General features: G+C 35.4%; 1 protein-coding gene across 2 annotated transcripts in view; it reads right to left on the bottom strand.

Moving 5' to 3' along the window:
• Window positions 1-27528, bottom strand: part of KCNT2 (potassium sodium-activated channel subfamily T member 2) — a 369346-nt gene that overhangs the window by 164884 nt on the left and 176934 nt on the right. For both annotated transcript variants that reach the window (XM_082654683.1, XM_082654684.1), the window contains exons 9-12: window positions 14771-14951; window positions 13191-13355; window positions 11287-11423; window positions 7518-7581 (exon numbers count right to left, since the gene is read on the bottom strand). In XM_082654683.1, the coding sequence (XP_082510809.1) occupies window positions 7518-7581; window positions 11287-11423; window positions 13191-13355; window positions 14771-14951 (547 nt within the window). The remainder of the gene's footprint in view (window positions 1-7517; window positions 7582-11286; window positions 11424-13190; window positions 13356-14770; window positions 14952-27528) is intronic.

Below are 27528 nucleotides of genomic sequence, written 5' to 3'. Positions count from 1 at the left end.
ATTCATATGCCTAGTTCAGCTAAGAAAATCAAATTCTTTCACCACTGCAAAGAAAGGCTATTTAGAAGCTAATCTTTAAATTGAGCACATCTACTGATAGATTGAGTGAACAAGATGTTCAAAAGTAAAGTGTCTGAACCTTGGAAAACATACCACAATATAAGACACCCTCCTTCCGTCCTCTCACTGTCCCTTACTTCCCAGCTCACTGTCTAGGACGGTGATTCCAATGAGTGTCTGACATCATAAACAAATTCAATCTATTGACACTACCAATTTTCATTCCCTGTTACCTCTATACCCTCATCTTCGTTTTGCTTCTTATCAGCTTACATTAAACGTTTCACCAAAATAACCAAACCCTTGTATAAACAGTCCGTTTGCTTGCCTCCCTCACCCAGGCCTACTCTATAGGCAAAATTACAACCTTGATGAATCCAACGATCCATCTACTGCAAAGAACAAAGAACGGTTGGTTGGGCGTAAACACAAATAGATGATAAATAGGTCCTTCTTTAAATTCATAGTCCATAATATCATCCAGGAGGTGAGTATTGTCCAGGAATTCCACATCTGTCCAGTCCATCCCCTCTCCCACTGTTTTACAGAACTATTTCATATCTTCTTCTCTCACCTCAAACCTCTACCATCTGACGATTTCAACTGCTATAAAAATAATAATAATAATAAAAACCGAGCTTCCCTGGTGGCGCAGTGGTTGAGAGTTTGCCTGCCGATGCAGGGGACACAGGTTCATGCCCTGGTCCGGGAAGATCCCACATGCCGCGAAGCGACTGGGCCCGTGAGCCATGGCTGCTGAGTCTGCGTGTCCGTAGCCTGTGCTCCGCAACGGGAGAGGCCACAACAGTGAGAGGCCAGCATACCGCCAAAATAAATAAATAAATAAATAATAATAATAACCAACATAGAAACGGTAAGAGAAGGACTTCCATAGCTCTCTCATATCATATTTGACCATATACTTGTCTCTGGATCTATATAGCTTGTCTTCCCAGTTTTCAAAATACATGAGCATTTTACTCATTTATTTATCAAAGGAAAATCTTCCAATTTTCCTTCTCCTGCATCATTCATTTTACTCTCTCTGGTAGGTCACTTCCTTTAGCATATAAGACTTGCTAAAAATTTTCCTACTTAGGAATAAAAAATATGACACAAATGAATCTGTCTGTGAAACAGAAACAGAATCAGGGACGTAGAGAATAGATTGGTGGTTGCCAAGGGGAAGGGGGTGGGAGAGGGAAGGATTGGGAGTTTGGGATTAGCAGATGCAAACTATTATGTATAGGATGGATAAACCACAAGGTCCTACTGTAGAGCACAGGGAACTGTATTCAATATCCTGTGATAAACCATAATGGAAAAGAATATGAAAAACAATCTATATATATGTATAACTGAATCACTTTGCTGTACAGCAGTAATGAACACAACATTGTAATTCAACTATACGTCGATAAAAAATAAATTAAAAAAAAAAAGAAATGGAAAAAAATTTTCCCACTTAAACAAATGGGCAAATATTACCCATCAGTTGCTGCCTTATTTCTCTGCTCCCACTTACAGAAAGCACTTCTAAAGACTGTAATTGTCTCCACTTCCTCTTTGCTATTCAATTTTTAAACTTCTTTTCTAATACAAGAATTTAAAACTATGAATCCCTCTTTAGGCACTACTTGAGCTGCATCCTACAAATTTTGAAATGTTGCATTTTTCATCACAATTCAATTAAAATATTTCTAATTCTCCTTGTTATTTCATATTTTACCCATGGGTTAAAAATGTATAATCTAATTTTTTAATATGTGGGTATTTTCCTGCTATAGTTTTAGTATTGGTTTCTTATTAAATTCTATTATGATCAGAGAACATACTCTGCATGTTTTTTAATTCTTTTATCTTTTCTGTCATTGCTTTTATGGCCCAGCACATGGTCCATCTTTGTGAATGTTCCATATGCACTAGAAAAGAACGTGTATTCTGCAGTTGAGTGTAATGTTCCATATGTCAGTTGATCTAATTGATGAAAATGAGTTCAAGTTTTTAATAACCTGAATGATTTTCTTTCTATTTGTTCTATTGACTGAGAAATACTGAAATTTCTAACAATAATTGCACCTTTTTATGTTTCCTTTCTGTTCTGTTGTTTCATACTTCATAAATTTTGAGATTTTATTATAAGGTGCATACACACTTAGGAGAGTTATGTCTTCTTCATGAATTAATCCTTTAATAAATATAAAATATTTCTCTTTATCTCTGTTAAAAGTTCCTGCCTTTGAGGTCTTCTTTATCTATTTCATATGGCCATTCCAGCTTTTGTATGACTAGTGTGCACACAGTGTATCTTTTTCCATCCTCTTACTTTTAACCTAATTGTACATTTTCCTTTTGAGTGAAATTTCTGTGGATAGTACTTCATTTGGTCTTTCTTTTACTTATCCAGTATGAAGACCCCTACCATTCAATACTGAATTTAGTCAATTCATATAATTCACAGAGTCATTGATATGGTTTAAGTTTAAGCTTACTATCTTGTTGTTTTCTACTTGTCCTATTTGTTTTTTGTTCTTTTTCTGCCTTTTTTCAGATTAAGTAAATATTTTTAGTATACCATTTTGTCTTCTGTTTTATCTTAGATATCATGGTCATTCTGTTTTATAACATAAATCTCTATCAAACTCTTCATTCAAATAATATGTAAAGCGCAAGAATCTTATTACAGTATATTTCCACCGTCCCTTTCCAATCTTTGTCATATTATTGCCATTAATTTCACTTCTACATTTCTTACAAGTTCCACGACTATTTTTTTTTTGCCTTAAACAATAATTTATATTTTAAAAATTAAGGTCATTTATATTTACCTACATATTTACCATTTTTGCTCTCTTTATTTCTTCATATAAATCTAAGTTCTCAGAAGACATCATTTCTTTTTGTTGAAGAAGTTTAACTTTTTAAAAAATGTAGTCTGCTGGCAATAAATGCTCATAGGTTTTGTTTGTATAAAAATGTTTTTATCATGGCTTCCTTTTTGTGAGATATTTTTACAAGAAATGAAATAGTATATTGACAATTGTTCAAAGCACTCTAAAACAGTTGTCCCATTGTCTTCTGATTAAAATTGTTTTTTCCTCTGTATGTAATGCATCTTATAGCTACATAAGTTTATCTTATTGATTTTCAGAAATTTGATTATTACAAGTTCCAGTGCAGTCTTTTAAGTAATCATACTTCAGATTTGTTTTATGAATCCGTGGTTTTATAATTTTTGTCATAGTTGCAATAATTTCAGCCATTATTTCTTTATTTGTTTTCTGCCCAGAAGCGGAAACTTCCTCTCCATATATTCAACCACATCAGGGAACGTTGATTTCATCTTTTTCCAGAGGCAGACCTCCCTTCTTGCACTCCCTTCTTGCTTTTGTCCCAGAATCTGCTTTGACCGTAACTTTGGGAATTCCCATTCCCTCCCCTGAGTTGTATTCTGTCTTCACTCACTCCCTAGTTTTGGTAAAACACATCTCCCAGCAGCCTCCTGAAAACTGTGCATTTTTGCAACTTTTTAATATCTGTAAATATCTTTCTATCTTCTTACTTGTGGAGCCCTACATCAAGGACACAGGACAAAAATTCTGGAATTAACCAAGCCCCCATAGCAACTGTTGCCATGCGCTCTCCTAATCTAAACTGGACAGCCCCCCAACTCCATATTAGGTAAAAGAATCACCATGTAGTAACCTTGTAGCATCCTGACCAATCACCTAATGCCATCCTGCCAGCAGGAATTTTCTTTATCTTGAGGCTATAAAAGTTGGCCACTAGCCCATAAAGGAGGTCGGCTCTCCCTGGTCTATCAGGAAGTTGGCCCACTGTATTTGCAGCGCCCCTCACTAACTCTGCTCTTTCTTCTCAATAAACTCTCTTTTCTAAAATACTTCCGGCCTGGAAAGTCTTCTTCCAACCCATGCTCGGACCACAACATTACTGAAGTTTTGCCAGGATACAGAATTCCAAGTGGAAAAGTACTTTCCCTCAGAATTTTGAAAGCCTTGACCCACTGTCTTCTGGCTTCTGGTATTACTGCTAAGTCTGAAAACATTCTAATTCTCCATCCTTGGTTTTGAGTGTTTTCTTCTACTTTACCTTCTCTTCATTTTCATTCTTTTCTTCCTCTTGGTCCTTCTCGTATCTCAATTTCTCTGGCAAGCATAACATTTTTTAGTCATTAATCTCTAATAAGTGGCCCCTCTCGATCTGACAACTTCAGTCTGAGAAATTTGTTTTAATTTCTGGGGTTTTTAAAATTTTTTATTTTGTTTTATATTTTTGCTAATAATTTCCCCCATTTTCTAGACCTTGTTCCTTAAATTCTTACTATATGGATATTGTTTCTTCCTGACTACTCCTTTCATTTTCTCTTGTTTTGACTCCCCTTTTCCATTATTTGGTTTTATTGTTCATTTTATTACTCTTCATTCTTTCAATGTCCTTAGATTTATCTTCTAAATATTTTATTTAATTTTTCATTTGTTACCTATATTTAATTTCCAGAAGCTCTTTTTGGTTCACTGAATGTTCTTGTTTTGTTTTGATTTGTCTTGTTCTATAGCCTACTATTCTTGTTTTATATATGTATACTCTTCTCATCTTCTCAATTACTAAATGACTAAAAATAGGATATTTATTACATATTTTGAAATTTATTTATTCTCCCAGAATTCTATGGTGGTATTTGTGTTTTCCCTTAATTCCTCTTTTCTATATGCTTTTTGTATGTCCGTTACTTGGTTCCTTCTTTTTCTTGTTAGGAAATTCCTTAAATGTCTAGTGATCACTGTTGTTTGAACATATGTAGGAGTGAAGTACTCAAAAGCTGTTTGGGACCTGAGTGAATGCAGGAAGCTTATTTTCACATCCTATGTACACACACACACACACACACACGCTTGGCTAAGAATGCTTCCAGTCCTAATGTGCGTCTACCAATCAGTCTTGCTGCACCAACCAGCCCAATACAAAGGGAGCCCTTCTGGGTGTTCCTGGAGGGTCCCCACCCCACCATCTGGATCACGCAGTAACCTGAGCTGTCTCCACCATAAGTAGGCAGAGGAAACAGTCTCCTGCATCTCCTGTCCCCCAACTGCTTCAGTAACTCACACTGACCTTCTCTGAAACTGCACAGAATCAGAGGATTTCGCTTCCAATGCTTCATTCCCAGGGGGCATCAGTGGGTCAGGAGTCTCTGCCACAGGCTAATTTCCCACTCTTTCTTCCTGGGCAGCCAGAAAGTGTTTATTTTGGCCAAATTCGCCAAACAGTAAACCTATTTTCCAAGGATGGGGAGAGGGACCAGCCATAGATGTGTGGAGGGGTTCAGGGAATCTAACTGCTTCTCCTCCAGACTTTTAATCACTGTTCATATATTTAGTACCACGTAAGACCCTACTTGCAGAGGCATCTGGTGCCTCTATTTCCTGCAACTTTTGAGGCTCCATTGCAGAAAAGAGCCTGCTTCTGATTTGTTTCCTCTCTCAACTTAAATGTTACCTTCCTTCTGTCTGTTAAGTCAGTTACCACCCAGCCATCTGCTTTCTAGCTTCCAAACTTGTATTAATGTCTCCTCATCTACCATCTCCTTTGTCTTGATGAGTGAAGTCTTTTTATGCATTTCTTACAAATTTTCTAGAGCATCAGGAGGAAATGGAATGCATCTGTTTAATGGAAAGCTTCCAAATTCACCTTGTAAAGGGTACTCTAAAAGACATTAGGTAATTATTTCCTAATGTTTACTCCCCTTATTACATAGATACTGGAAGACTGGAAGTCTTCTGAAACTAAGCTGCCACTGGAGAGGCCCAAGATTCACAATTACATAAGTTAAATAATTATAGAAACATAAGGTAGAGGATGTTCAATTCCAGTTCACTTATTCAATAAATATGTTTGGAGCATCCAATGTGTGGAAACAATTAAGAAACCATTGCAATAGTGCGTAAGTGGACCGAGGAGAATCTGGTCTGAATTAAGACAGTAACTGTGGAGAAGGAGGGGAGCAAGTGAATTTTAAAATATATATTTTTTAAAAAGAAATATTTTACAAACTTTGCAATCATTTGTTTGGTCTATGGCCTTACATTAGTTTGCTAGGGCTGCAATAACAAAATACCACAAACTGGGTGGCTTAACGAAAATTTATTGTCTCATCGTCCTGGAGGCCAGAGTCCAAAATCAAGGTGTTGGTAAGGTTGGCTCCTCCTGAGGGCTGTGAGGGGAGTATGTGTCCCAGGCCTCTCTCCTGGCTTAGAGAATACTGTCTTAATGTGCATGTGGCATTCTCCCTGTTATCTGTCGGTCACCACATTTCCCTTTTTTACAAGGACACGGCTCATATGGGACTAAGATCCACTCTAATAAACTCATTATAAGTTGATTATCTCTATTAAGACCTTATCGCCAAGTAAGTTCACATTATGAGGTACTGGAGGTTTGGAACACACGAGTTTTTGAGGGACACAATTCAACACATAATAGTCCTCTTCAAATGAAGGATGAGTAAGTTGGTTTAAAAATGAGTAAAAATTTCAGTTAAATTAGAGTGAGAACAACACAAAGCCTGTCACATTCAGGACTTGCAATTCTAAAGTAATGTACCAGAGCACGCCTATTAGATGCTCCAGAAAAGTGCAAATCATGTCCCTAAAAGACTCAGACATATTTTGCCTTTTCCCCAATCACTACAGAAGCCAACAAGGTTCTCATCTGTCTGTGTACCACAGGTATGACTACCGATGAACTTACTGGCTTAGAAACACAGGAGTTAACAGTACATCCTCAACATAGAATAATAAAGCACTTTTTAAAAGTAATAAAATTAAAATGTATTTAAAAAATAGAAGTTATAATTTGGTAAATTGTAAGATTTAATTTAATTGTGAGTTTATAGAACTTTAGACCTAAAAAATGTATCATGGAGATCATATAAGCCAGAGATTTCCAAATTGGGAGGTGCTTCAAAATCACCTGGAGATCTTTTAAAAATACACAGCTTCCCAATTCCCACCCTGCATATCCTGAATAGAACTTTCACAAATGCATATTTTTTTAGAAACTCTCCAACTGATTTTATGCAGAGTGCCTGATCCATCTGCCTTGTTTTTAAGTTGAGGAAATTGAGATCTTTTGAACAAAATCACATCGCATAGGATATATTTAATTAAAAATGATCTAGTTCTGTTTATATATGACTCATTTCATTTTGATCAACTGAAAACCCAAGGATTAGTGATAACTACTTCAAGAATACTTTCGTTGATACAGTCAATGATGCAACTATTCTTATATTTTGGCAAGATAGTTTAGAGATATTCACTTCCATGTAGCAAAATTTTTAAGGTCATCAGTATTTAATGTTGGCAGATTAAAAAATAAATAAATTAAAAATCTTCTAAGGAAAAAAGAACAATTTACAAAAAGAGATTTTAGAAACTTACAGAGGATGTCCTATCTACTTCACAACGGCTGCTCAGAATAAAACAGGCCTCAGCATCATCCATCCTAAATGCAGATGGAAAAATAAGATAATCACACACTGACATATCTGTGTATATCTATGCATTATCTGCAAAATAGAATTCCAGTGCATATAAAGTACGTGTAAACTACGGACATCCTTAGGTTTAAATGAAAGTAGGATTTCTAGGATCGTGACTATATTTGACTGTAAACAAAATAATTGTTGTAGATTGGCTATATAACTCAAGAGCTTATAATGACAGAAGTTAAAAAAAGTCAACTTTTATTTTCTCTTTTATCATTGTATATTTTTTTCATATATATACTTTGTGTAAATTGAGGGAGTTGTATTAGCCTTTAGTTTAGATGGATTACATTTTGGCTTCAGTATGTCAACAAAACTAAGAGAGAGGAAACAAAGCTGCTTAGTATTTGTAAGCCAAACTCTACCGTACATTTATATTTCCTGGAGATGAATCATCAACTGTTCGAAAACCTTTCCTTTCATGCTAAAGTTCTATATTTCTTAAATGTAGTGATAAACAGTAATTACGCTTCAGTGCTTGATAAGTAATGTTCTAAAAACATAAAACTGTGTATTTTCAAAATAAGGAATTATTTATCTTTCTGGTTCATTATGATAAAAGAATTTTTCTCCGAAATATTTTCTATGAAAAATCCATGGAATTAGACCAAACCAAACAGTTTTGGAAAAATGTGAAGTAGTCATGGTTATTAAGACACTATGAGCATTGTATAACATTTTCTAAATGTCATCTTCAACAGAGCAATTCAAAACTCATACAACTGACCTTTGGAACTGGTTTGGAGAATCCTACTCCTTGTTTCTTGCATGGGGAATTGTACTGAAGAATGTATTAGTTAACATTAAATCCCAAATCTTCATGTGACATAGGATAAGAAATGAACATAGAAATGGTGCCTTCTTTCTTAATTCAGCTTTTTGAGAATTACCACCCTGCTACCTCTCACTCATCCACACTTTTCTTTTTTATTCTTATGGAGGAATGCTTCTTGCAAATGTGACTGATTTTGCTAAGAAACCATTATTAACACTATTAATACTAAATGAGTGTGTGAATCCTAGGTAGTATCGAGCTAAGATACTAACAGCCAATCCTAATGGCTTAGATTAATTTATTAGGTAGTCAAAAGACTTCATTTATCACAGAAATTCATACTGACCATAATATGTGCATGACTCATTCTTACCATATGAAGAACTTAACTCATTATAATAAATTAAGCATATTGATTACCTATGCAGATGAATATAAAGATCCAAGTTATATTACTGTCTAAGCAACTATTTCTTTACGGTTCCCAAATAATGAGTATAGATAGCAAATAGCAAACACCTGTGTTTTACTTGAGGTAATGGGAGAATCTGACTTATTCTAGAACTGTCATGTATAGTGACAACATATATGAAGTATGTAATCCACAACAAATACTAATATTGGGTGGGCCAAAAGTTTCGTTCAGTCTTTTGGGTAAGATGGCTCTAGTATGGAGAAGGTGCTGCGACTGATTGAACGTGTCAAAAGTTTGCGAAGTTTCGTGCTGGAGATTTCTTGCTGGACGATGCTCCACAGTCGGGTAGACCAGTTGAAGTTGATAAGGATCAAATTGAAACAATAACTGAGAACAATCAACATTATACCACGCGGGAGATAGCCGACATAACCAAATCAAGCGTTGAAAATCATCTGCACCAGCTTAGTTATGCGAATCGCTTTGATGTTTGGGTTCCACATAAGTTCAGCGAAAAAAACCTTCTTGACCATGTTTCCACGTGCGATTCTCTACTGAGACGTAATGAAAATGTTCCATTTTTAAAACAAATTGTGATGGGCAAAGAAAAGTGGATACTGTACAACAATGTGGAATGGAAGAGATCATGGGGTAAGTGAAATGAAGCACCACCAACCACACCAAAGGCTGGTCTTCATCCAAAGAAGGTGATGCTGTGTATATGGTGTGATTGGAAGGGAATCTTCTATGATGAGCTCCTTCCAGAAAACCAAACAATTAATTCCAACAAGTACTGCTCCCAATTAGACCAACTGAAAGCAGCACTCGATGAAAAGCGTCCAGAATTAGTTAATATAAAAGGTATAACCTTCCATCAGGATAACACAAGACCTCATCTTTCTTTGATGACCAGGCAAAAACTGTTACAGGTTGGCTGGGAAGTTATGATTCATCCGCCGTATTCCAGACATTGCCCCTTCGGATTTCCATTTATTTCAGTCTTTAAAAATTCTCTTATGGAAAAAATTTGAGTTTCCTGGAAGACTGTAAAAGGCACCTGGAACAGTTCTTTGCTCAAAAAGATAAAAAGTTTTGGGAAGATGGAATTACGAAGTTGCCTGAAAAATGGCAGAAGGTAGTGGAACAAAAAGGTGAATACGTTGTTCAATAAAGTTCTTGGTGAAAATGAAAAATGTGTCTTTTATTTTTACTTAAAAAACTGAAGACACTTTTTGGCTCATCCAATATATTCTCAAAGAAGCTTAGTTTTACAATTATGTACCATTCATTATATCCTGACAGTTTCTACTGACTTTTTTGTTTCAGAAGTTATTAAATCTTTGGAAAAATCTCAGTTAAACTGACCTATTATATATAAATCAAAACTAATGTCAGAGTTCCTGTTATGAGCTATCTAGTCATCTTTTGCAGGAGTAAGCAGCAAAAATGAGTTTGGAAATTTTCTTCTGTTCTTTTCCATCACCCACACACCCCCTCCCCCATACACACACAAACACACAGAGAACATGCATGAAGAAACACAGAACATACACAAACACATGTAGAACATGCACCAGTACACACACACTAACACACATACTCAAGCGATCTGGAAAAAAACCAAAACAACAACAAAGAAAAAAACAGTTATGTTATGAAATTGAGGGAAGATACTTTTAAACCTAAAAGAGTTTGTAGGACAACTCAAGGATAAACATGAAGATATGTTTAAAACTTGTAAAACAAGAGAAAACATTGAGCAAAGCTACTTGTGCTAAGGATCTCTTCTGGCTTCTGAAACTAAGGATGCTGTTTTGCAGATGCCCAGATTCCCCAGTGTCTACAGCCTAACCAACCGTTCTCTCACTCTGCCCCCATGAAATGACCCTCATGACCTGTGACAAATGTGTAAGACTATGTCACCTTTAAGCTTGGTGGGCTGGCACCTACACAACAAGAAGAGAGAAACTAAGACCCCTGTCACCTTTCTGATTCTTCCAGTTCCCAAGGACTCTTTCATCTCAGACACCACCGGGCAACACAAGTGTTACCCGACCCGTATATGATACAAGCTCCTTAAATTTAAACCCTGACACGAACTGCTTTGGCATCTCACACAATGTTTAGCCCAAGATTTTTATCTGGGAATAAAAACAGTATCCAGGGATTTGGAGATGACTCTCCTTGAGTCTGGATAACTCAGCTCACCTCCCAGAAGCCTGAGATAATTACGTGACACCACACTTCTCACCGTGTTGTGTGGACACCGTCTGCCAAACATCCCTGCCCTGAGAAAGAGGAGCAAATACGCGGATTTTATATTTTTAACCTTCCGATTTGACCAGCAGTGGGATGAAAGCAAAAGCCTGTATTCAAAAACACACCTTGCAACACTGAAAACTGCTAAAATTTGGAGGAGAGAAAAGATATTAAAACAGTACAAGATGGAAAATATTGAAGAGATATACTCACTTTGCTCGCAACAGATCCTGATCTTTAAGGGCTGAACCTTGAAGGTAGATGACTCTTTGTGACCACATCGGAATCTGTAGGACCCTTCGGACCTGCACATCCATTTCAGTAGGACACAAAATCACCACATAATAATCCTACTCAAAACAAAGGGGGCCATGGGTTAGAGACAATAATGCTTTGTTTTATACTACGTAGGTAAATAGAATATCTAAGAACATTTCAAAATATGATAAAGTAGAAATTAACTCTTATAACAAATAAAAGTTTGCATTTAAAACCCAGCGTTAAATAAAATGATTCAGTACTAAACATAACAGACATATAAAAATCTCATAAATCAATATATTCATCCTGATCTTTTTCAATTTTATTAGTACCAGGAAGGGAAGGTAATCGGTGCTTATACTCAGCACACATTTCCAGTCTACGAAGTTTTCAGTTACGACTTCAGGCTGATTCTAAAAGATAAATTGCATACCAGCCAGAAGTCCTAAGGATCAACTCATACTTCGAATTGTTACTTTTAGAATAAAAACTGTGATGGTGATTTGTATCATTTGGTAATATTATTATGAACTGATAATATTGAAAATATTCTGATGAATATCTGAATGGAAAAAGATTCACAAAAATATTGATAATACTGACAAAGTAACTTAAATTTAAAAGTCTGAGATCAAAATATTTCAAAATAATGGTCTTTTGGAGAAAATAAAAAACAATCTGTAAGAATTTAAAATCTATAAGAATTTAAAATAATTTATCTATAAGAATTCAAATTCTCTGGTAAACACTCACCATTTTATCACCTTATAATATATCTAGTAGGAATTTTTGGAGTTCTAAGAATTCTCCATATTGATATTAGACAAAATAAATTACTAGGGATCAAAATCTGGAAGGATCGAATTTTCCCCAAAATAGATTTTCTTTGTGGGTTATAATAAGCATCTGAAATTATTTAATATGAATAATAAAAAACCTAACCATTAAATTTGGAATTCCTGCAAAAAAGGAAAAATAATTTATGCAAAAACAGAAGAATATATTATATAAGTATCACTTCTAAATTAGATTTTTTTGAATCCAAAAAAGTAGTATTTTAAAAGTTCTCTAAAATATTCAAGAAAAAAGCTCTTTATTTAAGGGAGAGATAATTGATGTACTCAGCACTGTCTTGACCTCAGGATTATCCAAACTCTTGCCACTAATTTATTGGGGAAACACAAGAAATTCAAGTAGCTCTTTGCTGTTTGGACTAGATTAAGTGCCTTGAGCAGCAAAGGAGATGACCTAAGTCTACAATGACCCAGAACCATGGCAAGTGGAAGAAGTATCTGAGGAGTTCGTCTGCATAGACAGAAGAAGAGATTTTTCTGAATTTATGATCTCAATCAGCAAGTTATTTCCCAAATTTTGGTCACTTATTGTTACTATAAATAAGACCTAGTTTCACTCCAGGAAACAAAAGGAAAAATGGAACTTCCAGACTTCCACATTTCTATCAGCAACACTTGATAAAATTCTGAAATATTCAAGTGAGCAGATGATATTGCAATGATTCTTTCATTGTTTTATTATATTTTATGTTAAATTTCACTGTTTCATAAAAATATCATTTATGCATTACCCAAGGGAGAAAAAAGCAATCATTTTAATCAGAGGAAACCTTTCTTTATAGCAGTAACATAATTCCATCTGTCTTTCAGTATAGATACAGAAGGAAACTTAACATACTGTGTATTCCTCCAGCATTTTTTTCTATGTTCCTGGTTATATTTGTAGTTCTTCATTTTCTCATTCTAAATTTGAGTGTATAAATAAAAATCCTCCAGAACACAGGCTGTACTATGATTAACTGACCTTGACAATGTTAGTAGGTATGATCTGTTTAAAGGTACCTGGAGTCTTGGATGAGCATAGAATTCATTCAAAAAGTCCATGAGTAAGTCAATCTTCAGTGAGCTGACACACAGAACAACGTGCTTTTCAGTTTGAGCTCTGTGTCGACTATAGTTTCCACCTGACTTTTGTCTCTCCATCCACAAATAGGCCAGCTGTTCAAACTGTAATGCATTTTCCACATGTGAATGAAAGACACGGGACATAAAAATAAAAATAAATGCAATACATCTGTTGTTTATTAAGTATACTCAATTTCTTAGATGAAAGTCTTTGAGATTCAAATGATCAGTGTTCCCTTCAATAAGAGGCTCTTCACAGGATGGCTGCAGAGCTTGCTAATGCCTCCCAGGGCCTTCAGGTCTTCAGGAAACACAGTAATATGATTTTCCTATTGTATCATAGCAGGGCACTAAGAGTTCCGTGCCTCTGCTCTGTCCAGTAGGGTATGCAGCTATATATGTCATGCACTGAGTCAAAGAGAAAAGCCTCACTTTTTTCTCCCACATTCTTATATCAACTTCAGCCCACATCTCCTGCAAGGGGAGATACCCTTACCACCAACAAAAGGCCACATTCTAGTTATTTAGTAGCTGGTATCTAACGGTTGTGGAGTGTATAGGGGAGGGGTGTCATTAAGGATGACATGTATGATTGGATAGGAACGGGAAGATCTTTTTTTTTTTTTTTTTGCGGTACGCGGGCCTCTCACTGTTGTGGCCTCTCCCGTTGCGGAGCACAGGCTTCGGACGCGCAGGCTCAGCGGCCATGGCTCACGGGACCAGCCACTCCCCGGCATGTGGGATCTTCCCGGATCGGGGCACGAACCCGTGTCCCCTGCATCGGCAGGCGGACTCTCAACCACTGCGCCACCAGGGAAGCCCGAAGATCATTTTTATACCTATGTAAATTTCAATACACTGTGTCCAATGGTTCTGTAACGGAACATGCAAGATTTATTTGTATTGACCACATCCTGTTTCTGACCTGCCCACCCATGGACACCCAGAGTTCATTGCAGGAAAAAGTTGAAGATTGCCTCTATGTACCTTTAGTCTCATTTTATATCTCTGTCCCTTTGCTATCTCCTTATCCATTCTCCAAAATGCTGCATGATAGCTATGTATCATCTTCAGATTTTGTTTTAGTTGACCATCATATGGAAACAATTTTTATTCATTACAACATATGGCTTTTACATGTATTTTCAAGACTCAAGAGAAATCAACCCTTCACAAGTATATTTCCTTGAGCTATCATTCTATAATTTAAAAATATACTATCCTACAATCCTAAAATTAACATAAGTACTCAACATTTGAAAGAAAGCACCTTGAAGAATTGAAATGAAATGTGAGCTATCAATTGTGACTGGAGGGAAAAAAAACTCAGTGTTTCTAATACCATGCAAAAAGGCATTTCTGATACAATTGTAATTAATTGACTGGATGGAACAATAGCAGGTGTTAATATATTATTGTTAGATTAACAAGCCACCCTGCAATTTTTATTAAATGTGGAAGATTTGATTTCATAAGACTTTGCAGGTTCCTATAAAATTTAACATGGTTGTGTTTACCTGTATGGGGAGAACCACGAGAGCAACACAGATCATGGCAACAACGAAAAGCTTGGACGACCATGTTTCTGGAGTGACATCCCCAAAGCCCACAGTAGAAAACGTCACAATGCAGAAATAAAGGGAGTCAAAGAGATTCAGCTTCTTTCCTATTCGTTCCAGATGTTGGATTCCACAAATGCTAAAGAAACACATGTGTATTACAATTAAAACTTTCAAATTAGGCACACTGCTTCTCATCATGACTCTCTTGAAAACCAAAGTGCATTTCATAAACCCACTTAGTAGTTAGGAACTTACATGGAACAGTATTTTGGTTGAGGAAATATAATTTTTAAGCTTTTTTTCCTACATCAAACAGATATAGTCTTATTTTCATTAGTAGCCAAAAATTGTAGCCAAAGTATCACAAAGTATATTTGAATAGCATGTAAAATAAATAGACTGAATTTCATGGGTGACCTACACAAACATTTTGAATGCGTGTCGAGGAAACACAGACACCAGAATTCACTAGATCTCTTCCCCATCAAAATAGCAATTGTCAGGGGGTGGTGGTGGGATGAATTGGGAGATTGGGATTGACATATATACACTAACATGTTTAAAATAGATAACTAATAAGAACCTGCTGTATAAAAAAAGTAAATAAAATAAAATTCAAAAGAAAATAGCAATAGTCAGTAGTCTTTTTTTTTTTTTAACAGAGAGACATTTTTCAGTATATACATGTGGTATAGATATACGTGTATATATTCTGTGTGTGTGTGTTCCATACACAGTCATCCTTCAGTATCCCCTGGGGTCTCGTTCCAGGATCCCCACAGATACCAAAATCCACAGATGCTCAAGTCCCTTATATAAAATGGCATAGTATTGATATTTGCATATAACCTATACACATCCTTCTGTATACTTTAAATCATCTCTAGATTACTTATAGTACCTAATACAATGTAAATGCTATAAAAATAGCTATAAATAAGTTGCAAAGTCTATGTAAATAGTTGCTTGTGTGCGGCAAATTCAAGTTTTGTTCTTTGGAACTTTCTGGAAATTTTTCCCAAATATTTTCAATCTGTGATTGGTTGAATCCACAAATGTGGAACTTGTGGATACAGAGGGACAACTGTATACAGGAAAGGCTTGAGGAGTTAACCATTGCAAGGTGCCTCTAAAAATGAGTCTCTAAGTAGATCGATTATCTGTACAAAGCTATTGATGATATGAAAGTCAGGGAACAGCATAGAAATTGTTATAAGATGTTCCCAAAGTAGAATTCCTAAAATAGCATTAGAAATAGCACTGCTACTAGCTTAAAAGAAAAAAAAAAGTAAGGCTATGAAACATGCATATATGTGCAATGTTGGAGGGAAATGAGACTTGCAACATAAAAAATCAGCAATAAAAAGGAATGTAGTACTGACGCATGTTAAAATATGAACAAGCCAAAAAAAGAGTGAAAGAAGCCCGATGTAAAGGACGGACTACATATTGTATGATTCTGTTTATATGAAATGTCCAGAAAAGACACAGAAAGCATATTAATGGTTGCTTGGGACTGATGGTAGGAATGGGGTGATGAAAAAGAAGATGTGCTATTCAATGTTTAAACTACAGAAATTCCTTTTCCAGCCTTTTAAGATATCTATGTATTTGTCTAAGTTACATATCATAAATATTCAATTATCTTAAATCTTTTTAAGGCAGAGTATATAAGCCACTGGATAGTTAGGAAGATGGGTAGGCACACAGGTAGATAAACCAAGGGACAGAAGAGAAACAGTAGGGTTCGTGTCATCATTTTGCTTCTGAGGCAGGAACTGTTCTGTTATTTTTCTGTTTTCTTAACTCCAGGTCTCCAGAACATTTCAGCAAAATTTCACTGGTTCTATGTTCAGAAATTTTGTGTAAGCTGCCAGGTCATAATAGTTGACTCATGTCAGTTTATTTTCTCAGCTGCCTCTATGCAATATACCAGCCAAGTTAATTCTAAGACTATTCAGATGGAGCCTTCATACAACCAAAGAGAACAGCTGTTTGATAACAATAGACCTTTCTGTGGAATATGTTTTTTACTTTATTTAAAATAATTTATATTTGAGAAGGTAAACAACTTTGCATCACTTTTATACTTCAGTAGGAAATAGAATGAGGAAAAATATAATTTATATATTTTTAAGAATTCAAATGTTACTGAAGGGCTTACTATATTTTGCATCACTACACATTAAAAGCAAATCTCTGTTTATAGATAAAATGTACATTTCCTAATTGAGACATGTGTTACCGTGACCAGAACTACCAGAAAAAATCTCCTGCTCTGCTTCCTGGTCTTCAGTTTGTCCTTCTTTTAATGCGACCCACTCATAAAGGCCATATTCATATTCTTTAAACACAGCTTGGATATATCAATCTCAGGTTCAAAAAAGCAACTAGATTCTCACTGTTGAAGAACACTTTCTTTTTTTTTGTTTGTTTGTTTGTTTTTTTGCGGTATGCGGGCCTCTCACTGCTGTGGCCTCTCCCGTTGCGGAGCACAGGCTCCGGACGCACAGGCTCCGGACGCACAGGCTCAGCGGCCATGGCTCACGGGCCCAGCCGCTCCGCAGCATGTGGGATCTTCCCGGACCGGGGCACGAACCCGCGTCCCCTCCATCGGCAGGCGGACTCTCAACCGCTGCGCCACCAGGGAAGCCCGAGAACACTTTCTAATTTGTGGTGTGACGTACTATTATAATAGCTGCCAATAAATCAATTCTTATGTTCATTCTCCTTTGCAACATGATATTGCTGTACTTCCCACTAAGGTGTACAGTGTGTCTCTCCTTGACCTTGAATTTAAGCTAGCCTATTGACTTGTTTTGACCAATAGAGTATTGTGGAAGTGATGCTGTGTGAGTTGCATAAGCCTAGACCTTAGAGGACACTGAAGTTCTTGTTCTCACTCATGGTGCTGTGCAGCAGCCCCATATAGTCAACTGGAGGATGAGGGGCCATGCGGAGAAAAAACAGCATGTCCCAGCTGCCAGCCAGCACAAACAGCTGCACAGCAGAAAGACGCCGTCTTAGACTCACCAGCACCTGTGAGGCCGTCACGTGACTGAAGCCAAAAGAGTAATCACAGGTGAGAACAGCAGAAAAACTGCCCCAGTCACCCATCACACAACTGTGAGAAACTACAAAGTTTGGGGTTTGGCAGTGGCTTGTTATTCAGCAATAGATACGTGGTGCATATAGAATTAACTAGAATCCAAGGGCTTCCCTGGTGGCGCAGTGGTTAAGAATCCGCCTGCCAATGCAGGGGACATGGGTTCAAGCCCTGGTCTGGGAAGATCCCACATGCCGCAGAGCAATTAAGCCCGCGAGCCACAACTTCTGAGCCCACGTGCCACAACTACTGAAGCCCGCGCGCCTAGAGCCCATGCTCCGCAACAAAAGAAGCCACCGCAATGAGAAGCCCACCCACGGCAACATAGAGTGGCCCTGCTCACCGCAATGAGAGAAAGCCCACACGCAGCAACAAAGAGCCAACCCAGCCAAAAATAAATAAAGAAAATAAATGAAAATGAAATAAAATAAGGTGCCTCTAGTAAAGAGAAATAAGGTGGAAAATAAGGTGAAAAAGTAGCAGATAATTAATAATCATTTGATAAATCTTTGCAAAGCTTTGTAAGAAAAAAGAATTAACTAGAATCCAAAACCTGGATCTAACCTGTTTTTTCTTCGTTTGTCTCACTTATCTCCCTTTTACATGTTATTTGGACTGTTTGCTTATCATAATATATATAACCCATGGCCCAATGTATACTTTTTGCCCAATCTGTTTCTTTCAATTGAAAATCCTCTTTCTCCAATACCTACAAGAATTCCCATTTTTTGAAACCCTAGCTCAGATATGACCTCCCTCATGAAGACTTCTTTGTATCCCAAGCTACAGTGTTTCTGATGAATTTCTAAAGTATATATGAGTTCATGTCTTAGATAGCTACACTTTTACAAATATGTATATATATATATATATATTTAGTGTTAAATATTTATCAACCCTACTCAACTATTATCAACCTCGATGACAGTATTTATACTTTATAATTTTCCTACAACACTTAGAACAAAGTGCATAGCAGCTATCCAGTAGCTAACTGCTAAATGAACAAAATAACACTTAATTAAACCCTGCTCAAATAATATATACAAACTCCAAAAAATAGTTCATGCATGTTTCAGTTTTATATTACTGCAAAACAAACTCCCCCAAACTTATTGGTTTAAAAAAGTAACAATTTATCATCTCACATGGTTCGGTGGGAAGCTCCTCTGGTTTTCTTGGGCTCACACCTGCAGCTGTGTTCAGCTAGAAGTCTGGCTGAATGGAAGGCTCAGGATGCTCCCACCACTGGGGTCTATGGTCAGGTTTCATTGTTGGCTGTGGCGCCTAGTTTCTCTCCATGAGACCTCTCAGCCTCCGATCAACTCAACCAGTTTCCTTTTTGGCATGGCAGCTGCAAGCCCTCTGAAGACCTAGCTTTGATCAGCCCATTCTATTTGCCAAAGTCACAAGATCCTCCCAGATTGAAGGAGTGTGGAAACAGACTCCATGTCTTCATGAGAGGAGCCACAAAATATTATGGCTATGCTTTTCAATCTACCAAACTGTATACATGATAATACCTATCACAACCTATGTAAATCTTAATAAATTTTGCTGAATAAACCATATTGCAAGGTATTTAATTTCCTTGATATGGTTGTAGTTAAATCTATACTTACAAGCATTTTTTTATAATCCTTATGCAACATTCCATTTACTTGACCTGGGAAAATCATGTGAGCCTTTCACTTATTTGTTAATATTACACTTACACTTGAAGGACTTGGTATACCTTAATGCTCTCTAAATTGATATGAAAATGAAGACCCCTAAAATGATAAGAAAATGAAACAGTTGTTGCATATTTGGTATAATTATACAAAAGCAAAATCAACTTTTTAAAAAAAGACTAATAAAGATGAATACACTGAATTACTTTTAGAGTTTTCCTCTGATTTTGAATAGGCTCGTCTGCTGGTTTCTCTTAGGGGCTCATTAAATGGGCCACTGCTTAGGTTCATGAGCAACAATGTCCCTACAGTTTTTAAAACATTGATCTTCTAAGTCAATAAATATTTTTGTAATAAATAAATGACTTTTGTTCCTTCTCCCCAAGAGAAAATGATGCAGAGGATACTTAAATATCTAGCCTGAGAACACAATAATCCTTTTAAATTATAGATCAAATCTTGTTCCCTCTCTGTTTCTAACTCTCAATGCCACATTCAGAATAAAATCCCAAACACCTGGCTCTTCTCTGAACTCATCTTCCGAGATCACCCCGAATTCACTGTCCTCTAGTCCCTCAGCCTCACTGCAGTCAAGCGTCAACCAGCTTCTCTCAATGCCTTCCCTTTATTTCCAATAGACATCTCAAAGTTAACATGTCCAAATGGAATCCTAAACTTCCTCTCAAACTCTTCATCATTGGATGGTGGCAAAGAGAGCTTTCTTGAACCAAAATCCTGGAATCATCCTGGACTTTTTTTTTTCTTTTTTTATAACAACCCATATCCAATCTTTTAGCAAACTCCACTGCTTCTAACTTCAAAATATAACCAGACTCCACAATCACTACTCACCATTTATACTGCCACCACAATGATCCCTGCCATCAGTTTTTTTTCCCTCCACTGCAGTAAGCATCCCCACCCTTTTTCCAACAGCTTATAGTCGACCCGTCAGCCAGAGCTGCCCTATGACAACATGAGTCAAGCCATGCTATTCCTCTGCTTAAAGCCCTGAGAGGGCTCTCTCTTTCGCTTAGACTAAAAGCTAACAATCTTTCATTTGTCTCCAGCGTGCTCCTCTATCCGACCCTTCCCTATGCCTTTTGGACTAATTTTCTACGTTCCTCCCTGTGGTTTGCTCTGCCCCAGCTACACTGGCATTCTTGCTTTCTGACCAACATGACAGGCATGGTCCGGACTCAGGGTCCTGTCATGGACTGCTCTCTCTGGCTGGACCCTATTGCCGAGATATTGTCATGGCTATCTCCTCACATCCTTCAAGTCTTTACTTCTATCCTGACCATCATATATACTCCAAGTCTTTCTTATACTGCTTAATTAAAAAAATATATAATAGTTTTAGTCATTTGCTGGATTTGAGGCCCATTATCCATAAACCTCTATAAGAATGGAGTCTATTAGGACAGAGTCACATGGTGTCTTCATCTATGTTGCCTGAGCACCTATATTACTGCCAAGAACATAATGATGTGCATTAATATTTCCTGAATGAATGAGGGTCTGAATGTAAAATACACAGATCTCTGTTGCCCACATTTAAATCACCTAGCTATTTAGCCTGTTTAGATAGATATAAACTAAATACATTTCATTAAAGAAAGAGCACACAAAAATGTTTATCTCACCACTGTCTTAATGGTGGAATCTAATACAACTAAGAGGCAAGGCTAAATACTTCTTTGTCAAAACAGGCAAATGACTTTCCCACCACCTTTTGAAATATTCGAGTACTTATAAACAAGTAAATTAGGTTTTATTTTCCTTAGTAATTCGCTTTTGTAACCCCATCATTTGTTTAGTTAGCATTACTTAATATGATAAATACAAAATTTGGAAATTTAAAATGCATTGACTTACTTATTGAAACCCATTCTGCTTGGGTAATAGGCGAGCAAATTGTATAACTAAAAATTTGTCTTTTTATAAAATCAAATTTAATATTCAAATATAAAACTTGTATTTATTTAGTCTTGTTAACATTCTAAACTTTGTCACTAACATATTTAAAAACAGTTTGAATTACTGAATTAAACTGATTATATTTCACGATTTACTAATCAAAATTTTACCCAAAATCCCGTTCATGTTAGTGAGTGAATCTTGCATACATTAATACTAAGTTCAGTCAATCAGGTTAGTTACATAGCTATCATAATAACAAAAGTATCCAGCTTATGTTTTATGGAAGAAACAAATTACTCTCCAACATTAGAGAGAGATTTGCCTACAATAACTTTATGATCTTGACTTCGTTGTTGGGATTCACTTTCACATGAACTTCTGCAACTATTTCCCTTATGTTCTCTTGTAAAGAATCACATTACTCGAAGGGTAGAAACACTTTAGAAGGGAATTCTGCAGAATTTGCACTAACATCAAATTCTAAGATAGGATCTTCACATTATTTAAACAAAAAAGTCTTTCAAACCTCCTCTAGAATTATAAAAATTAGATTTTAAAAGTATTTTGAAAATTACTTGTTGCATGTTTTTATTTTACAAAAGTAAATACTAACACATGGGGAAGCTTAATAAAAAGGCAGAGACCAGACTACTCTGATCACATTATATGGACACAGCATCACTTTCTGATACTAGTTATAGAGCATCTACATGCAACACGTGGAGAATGTTAAGAATATCTGCCAACTTATTACATACCATTTTGGTTATAGGTGACACAATTAGGAATGTTTTAAAGAAATATGAAAACTTATATTACTCTTCTATGTCAATCATTCAAATAAAAATACTTTAATATTGTTCATATAAATTATCTTTCTAAACAATAATTCAGCTACTTTTATGAAGGAACGTAAAAAGTGCACTTTCAGGAGAGAGAGATACACAGATAGTTTACTGTTACTTTATTATATAATTCTTGAGGCTAAGACAGTTTTAGCATTGAAATACCATTTTATTTTACTATGCATAAACATTAATATTTCATTTATACGTTAGCTATTTTTCCTAGCACTGTGAATGCTACAATGTGCTGCATAAGGATTTGAAGCTATTCAGTGATTATAATCCATTTTAATATAGATTGTTATCTTATTTCATTCACAGATGTCTTTCGAGCCATTATTAAATGAAAACTGCCGCTTCTCCCTGATCATAATTGATGAAGTTCAGTTAATTATTATTTTGTCTCTGTACCCAGAAGTGATTTTAATGATGGCACAGATTTTCTGATAAACTAAATCCAAGAATGTGCTCAAATACAGCACATTCATAATCAAAATATCCTATTTTGCCTTCTTATAAAAGAGATACATCTGTTCAGTCAGTCAAAGTCCAAGGTAAACTATTCAAGTTATATCCTGAAATGAAAGTAGCAGTAGGATTTAATAATATAGAATTAAAAAATAAATAATCATAGCTGGTGGATATTAGTAAACACTCTGTTACCTTCAAATTTCCTAGTAATCAAATTTAATGTTGTTTTGTGACTGGGCCATAATATTTAAGAAAAAAAGCTCACTTAAATGCTTAATTTTAACGGATACCTAATTGTAACCAAATTTTTGTTTATTATCACGTATCCCCTGCCTAAACATTTGAAATTAAATAATTTACTACAATCTAAGATATAAAAATAGACCAATATCACACCATGTTCTATTTGCCTTTTTGTTTCTTTAATTTGCATACAAGTTACTCAGATTCATTTGTAGTGAGTGACTTTGAAATGAAAAGTTGCAAATGAATATATTTTTCTTATAATTTCTCTACTGTAAAAATACCTATCAATTTTAAATTTAAAAACGATTTCTATAAAACCAGTAAGTGCTATAATATTTTAATCAAATGTTTAAAATGGAAAAAGGGTGAACTAGTATCATAAAGGTAAGTCATGTTTATTCATACAAATACACTTATTGATGGCTTACTAGTGCCAGGCACTGCACTGTATGTTAGAGATGCAGATACATGACATCTTAGTCTACACAAAAACAGTTTCTAAAATCTAAAGTGAATGATTCTGACCTCAACTTTATAACACTAATTACTACTAGCAATAACACCATAAATTAATAATCAAACATTTAATTCATAACTTGATTAATACTAACTTAGGGAAACTACTTAAGCTTTTTAAACATCATGCTCCTCAACTGAAAAGTAAACGTAATCATGTTAACTTCTTCATTTGGTTATTATGAGAATTAAGCGGCCTAATGCTCAGTGAAATGCCTGACACCTAAGAACCTTCAATGAATTCATTAGTAATTTTGTTATTTATATGACAGCCCCAGCATAAAAGAAAAAGAAACACAAAAATGAGTCAAATATAAGGATCCAATATCTCCACATAAGTGTTAAAAAGCCCTCTCCACTTGACAAAAAGCTAAATGCAAGAGAGTCAGGGACTGTGGAGGAAGAAACTGGCAATGAGAAAATAGCCTGTCTGTTCTCTTTACTGTGGATTAGCTAAGAGTTGTTAGCAGCAGAAAACCACTCATGGATTAATGAATATCTGTAATCGTGTCCAATCTTTTCTCCGCCCTGTAACTCTTAACTGCTAGGGGAAGTGGAAACATGGGCAAGTGTGGTAGGCTCTAAAAAGAAAAGTTAGGGGCTTCCCTGGTGGCGCAGTGGTTGAGAGTCCGTCTGCCGATGCAGGGGACATGGGTTCGTGCCCTGGTCCGGGAGGATCCCACATGCCGCTGAGCGGCTGGGCCCGTGAGCCATGGCCGCTGAGCCTGCGCGTCCAGAGCCTGTGCTCCGCAACGGGAGAGGCCACAACAGTGAGAGGCCCGCGTACCGCAAAAAAAAAAAAAAAAAAAAACAAAAACAAGAGTTAGGCAATTTGCAAGGTAAACCTATAATCTTTAACTATTTAGAAAGATGGTCATGCTGATATTAGTTGACCTTTGGAGGGTTCACTGTCGTCATTTACAGAAAGGGACAACTAATTCTTGGTAATGCAGTAAGGGAAAAAAAAAAAAAAGTTCGGTGTTATTTCTGGGCCAAAATGTCAATATCAGGCTAGTGACTTGTTCTAAAAAGGAATACTAATTTTTAAAAAAGGACTACTTATCCCTGAGATTGCTTAAATGAAAGAATTCCTATTGTGATTATATAAAAGACTGTACATATGTATATTATATATGTATCTATTTTTAAAATTCACTGACAGGTAGCTACTAAGCATATCATTATATGGTAATATTTTAAGATTTAAATGTTAAAATCATAATATTTTGAAAAAAACAGTACAATTTTCTCTTTTTATATTATTTAACATATTAACTCATACTCAAGGGTATCATTTAAATATGTATTTAATTTTATATAACTTATGAATTTTCTATCTTATGAAGATTAAATATACCTAGTTTTTGAAATTCTATGCATTTTGAGAAGCAGAGTATTCCTGCCATAGAGTATTCCTGCCATTCACATATTTATATTTTTTTCATAATTGTAGTCAGTATTCACAATACTGGGCTTAAACTGGAATTTCAAAAATCTTTCACATAGCCATTTCTGCCTTAATGCAATTTAGTTTTATATGAATACTCACTTGTGACAATGTCTATTTTAAAGATCATTGTCACAGAATAAAAAACCATTGAGGAATTTTATAGCAAGCACTTTGGAAAGTTTTTTGTTTTTTTTTTAAATCAAGTGGACATGCATTTAAACTATGCAGATTGGAGGATGAAATGCCAACTAGTCAAATATGTCTTTAAATACCAACTCAGAACTTGATTACCACCAACATGCACCAAAAACAGAGAAATGCCCTCGAGATTTCATATCATCCAATACTTCCACGATCAATAAGGACAAAGACTGACTATATGACTAGAACCATATGAACAAACACAGCTCATGAACGATACAATGTTTTGCTTGGTTTTCAACCAATATTTGTTGTTTTTCAATATGACCTATAGATATCAAGGAATAAAGGCAACAGATAATATCAGCATAAGAAAAGAAACAGTAGGAAAAATTCTGCAGATGGAGAGGGATATAAATTATTTAATTTTGGGATATGTTGAATTTATCATTCCTGTAAAATATTATGTCCAATTCATTGCAATAAAGTAGTTTATTAATATATACCTATGAGAAGCCATACCTACACTCCTTGGGTAAATCTTACCTGATGGTAATTTTTTTACAGTTCTAATATTTTCAATTCCAAAAAACAGTAATATGCACTTGTTATTACAAGACAAATAACAAAGATATAAATAAGAATTAATATCATTCCACCTCTTTCTATCCATGAGGTAATAATATTTAGTATATACCCTTTTGCTTGTTTGGCATTTTGTTTTGTTTGCTTTTGTCCTTAATGTAAATGCACTTTTGATTTGAGTTTGGCAATTTATTACTATAGGATTTTTATATCTATCTTTTTAAAGTGATCTCGGGTTACAGTTTTATATCCCAACCCATGTTCCCTGAAAAGCCAGTTTGCTGACCAGACATAGGGGTCTACAGTCAAATACATCTGGCAACTCTGAGTTAAGTATATTTTATTTAGCAAAGGATTTTTCAGATCCCTTTAATGAGTTAATGTTGATCATGAATCTCTGAGAATAGAATACTTTTCATAGGATTAACCAAACATATCTGCCAAAGTTCTTACTTTTGATAGAGTATCTTGAAGTAGGAGCATTTTATGAACTAAAATATGAGAACATCAGCCCATAATTTGTGCTCTGAGTATTTTAGAATAACTGTTTAGCTTAATCATTAAATGATTTGGGTAACTTTGTACCTTTGTCCATGTCCTGAATTACACCACCCTGGATTTACTGTTCCTTGAAGAAGTTTAACAATGAAACATTCAGTCCCTGGAGTTTTTTGCTTTGTTTTGTTTTTTGTCTTTTTAATTGAGATCAAAAGATATAATTTTAAATGCAACATTTTAAAGGTGTTCCATCTCTACCCTTAATCTCAATTTATTTAATACTACTTAAAAAGCCATAAATATGCATTTTGGAATGACCTACCATTCCTTCCATAGATCCACAAAAATCAATATGCCTCGCTCATAATTCCTTGGTCTTTACCGACTTCCTACAAAACTGAACTTTGAGCACATATGACAAAGGACAGTTTATAAATACAGGCCCACAGCAGCTGTACTGAGTGCTGGATATACATAGAAGAGTCCTCTCTTTCTTCCTGCTCACAAAGAAGCTAAGAGAATAGGACAAATTTTTTCATAAGCACTGTAATTATTTAGATGTGGATCGCCAAATTGAGCATGTTATATGAAAAAGAAGACTCCAAATTTTATCTCATTAAAAAATTTATAAATTCTCCTTTTTTGTTAACTGAAATAGTGTTAAATCTTAGGATAATTTTTTCAAAAGTATTCAAACACATGCAAAAATCATAATCACATTAATTAAAAAAGGATTAGGCTCCATTTTACACTAAATATATAAAGCGATGATATATAGTATACCACACATTTAATTTCTAGTTAAACTTAGGAAAAAATAAGGCTAATGTAAAGTATTTATTTCTTAAGTCTCACTTTCACTAAATACTCCTCCATTGAGAAACGCTAACATCTTAATTTATATATTTTAAAATCTACTTTGTTTCTCTTTCACTCACTTAGTGAAAGAAGGAAATTATGTAAGGCTATACGCTACACTAACCATAACAAAATGGTAAGTGTTCTTTCTTATATTAAATATTTCAATTAAAGAGATTCCACATTGTCCCTTGCCAGTCCTACAGAATACATTTATTTTCACAAAATTACATTAAATTTCAGTTTATTACATTTCCTCTCTTTTCATCAATAATGACCTAAACAAAATAAAAGCATCTACTCGATAGTCTATGTAAATTACTCATAGGCTCATCAGCCTATAGGCCATTACTAGTGTATTGCACACAGATGGAAGTAGGATTTTTTGCTCATGGTAGGAA

The sequence above is a fragment of the Grampus griseus genome (assembly GCF_964374135.1).
Source record: "Grampus griseus genome assembly, chromosome: 1".
Taxonomy (NCBI): domain Eukaryota; kingdom Metazoa; phylum Chordata; class Mammalia; order Artiodactyla; family Delphinidae; genus Grampus; species Grampus griseus.
This window is presented reverse-complemented; position numbering and strand designations above follow the sequence as displayed.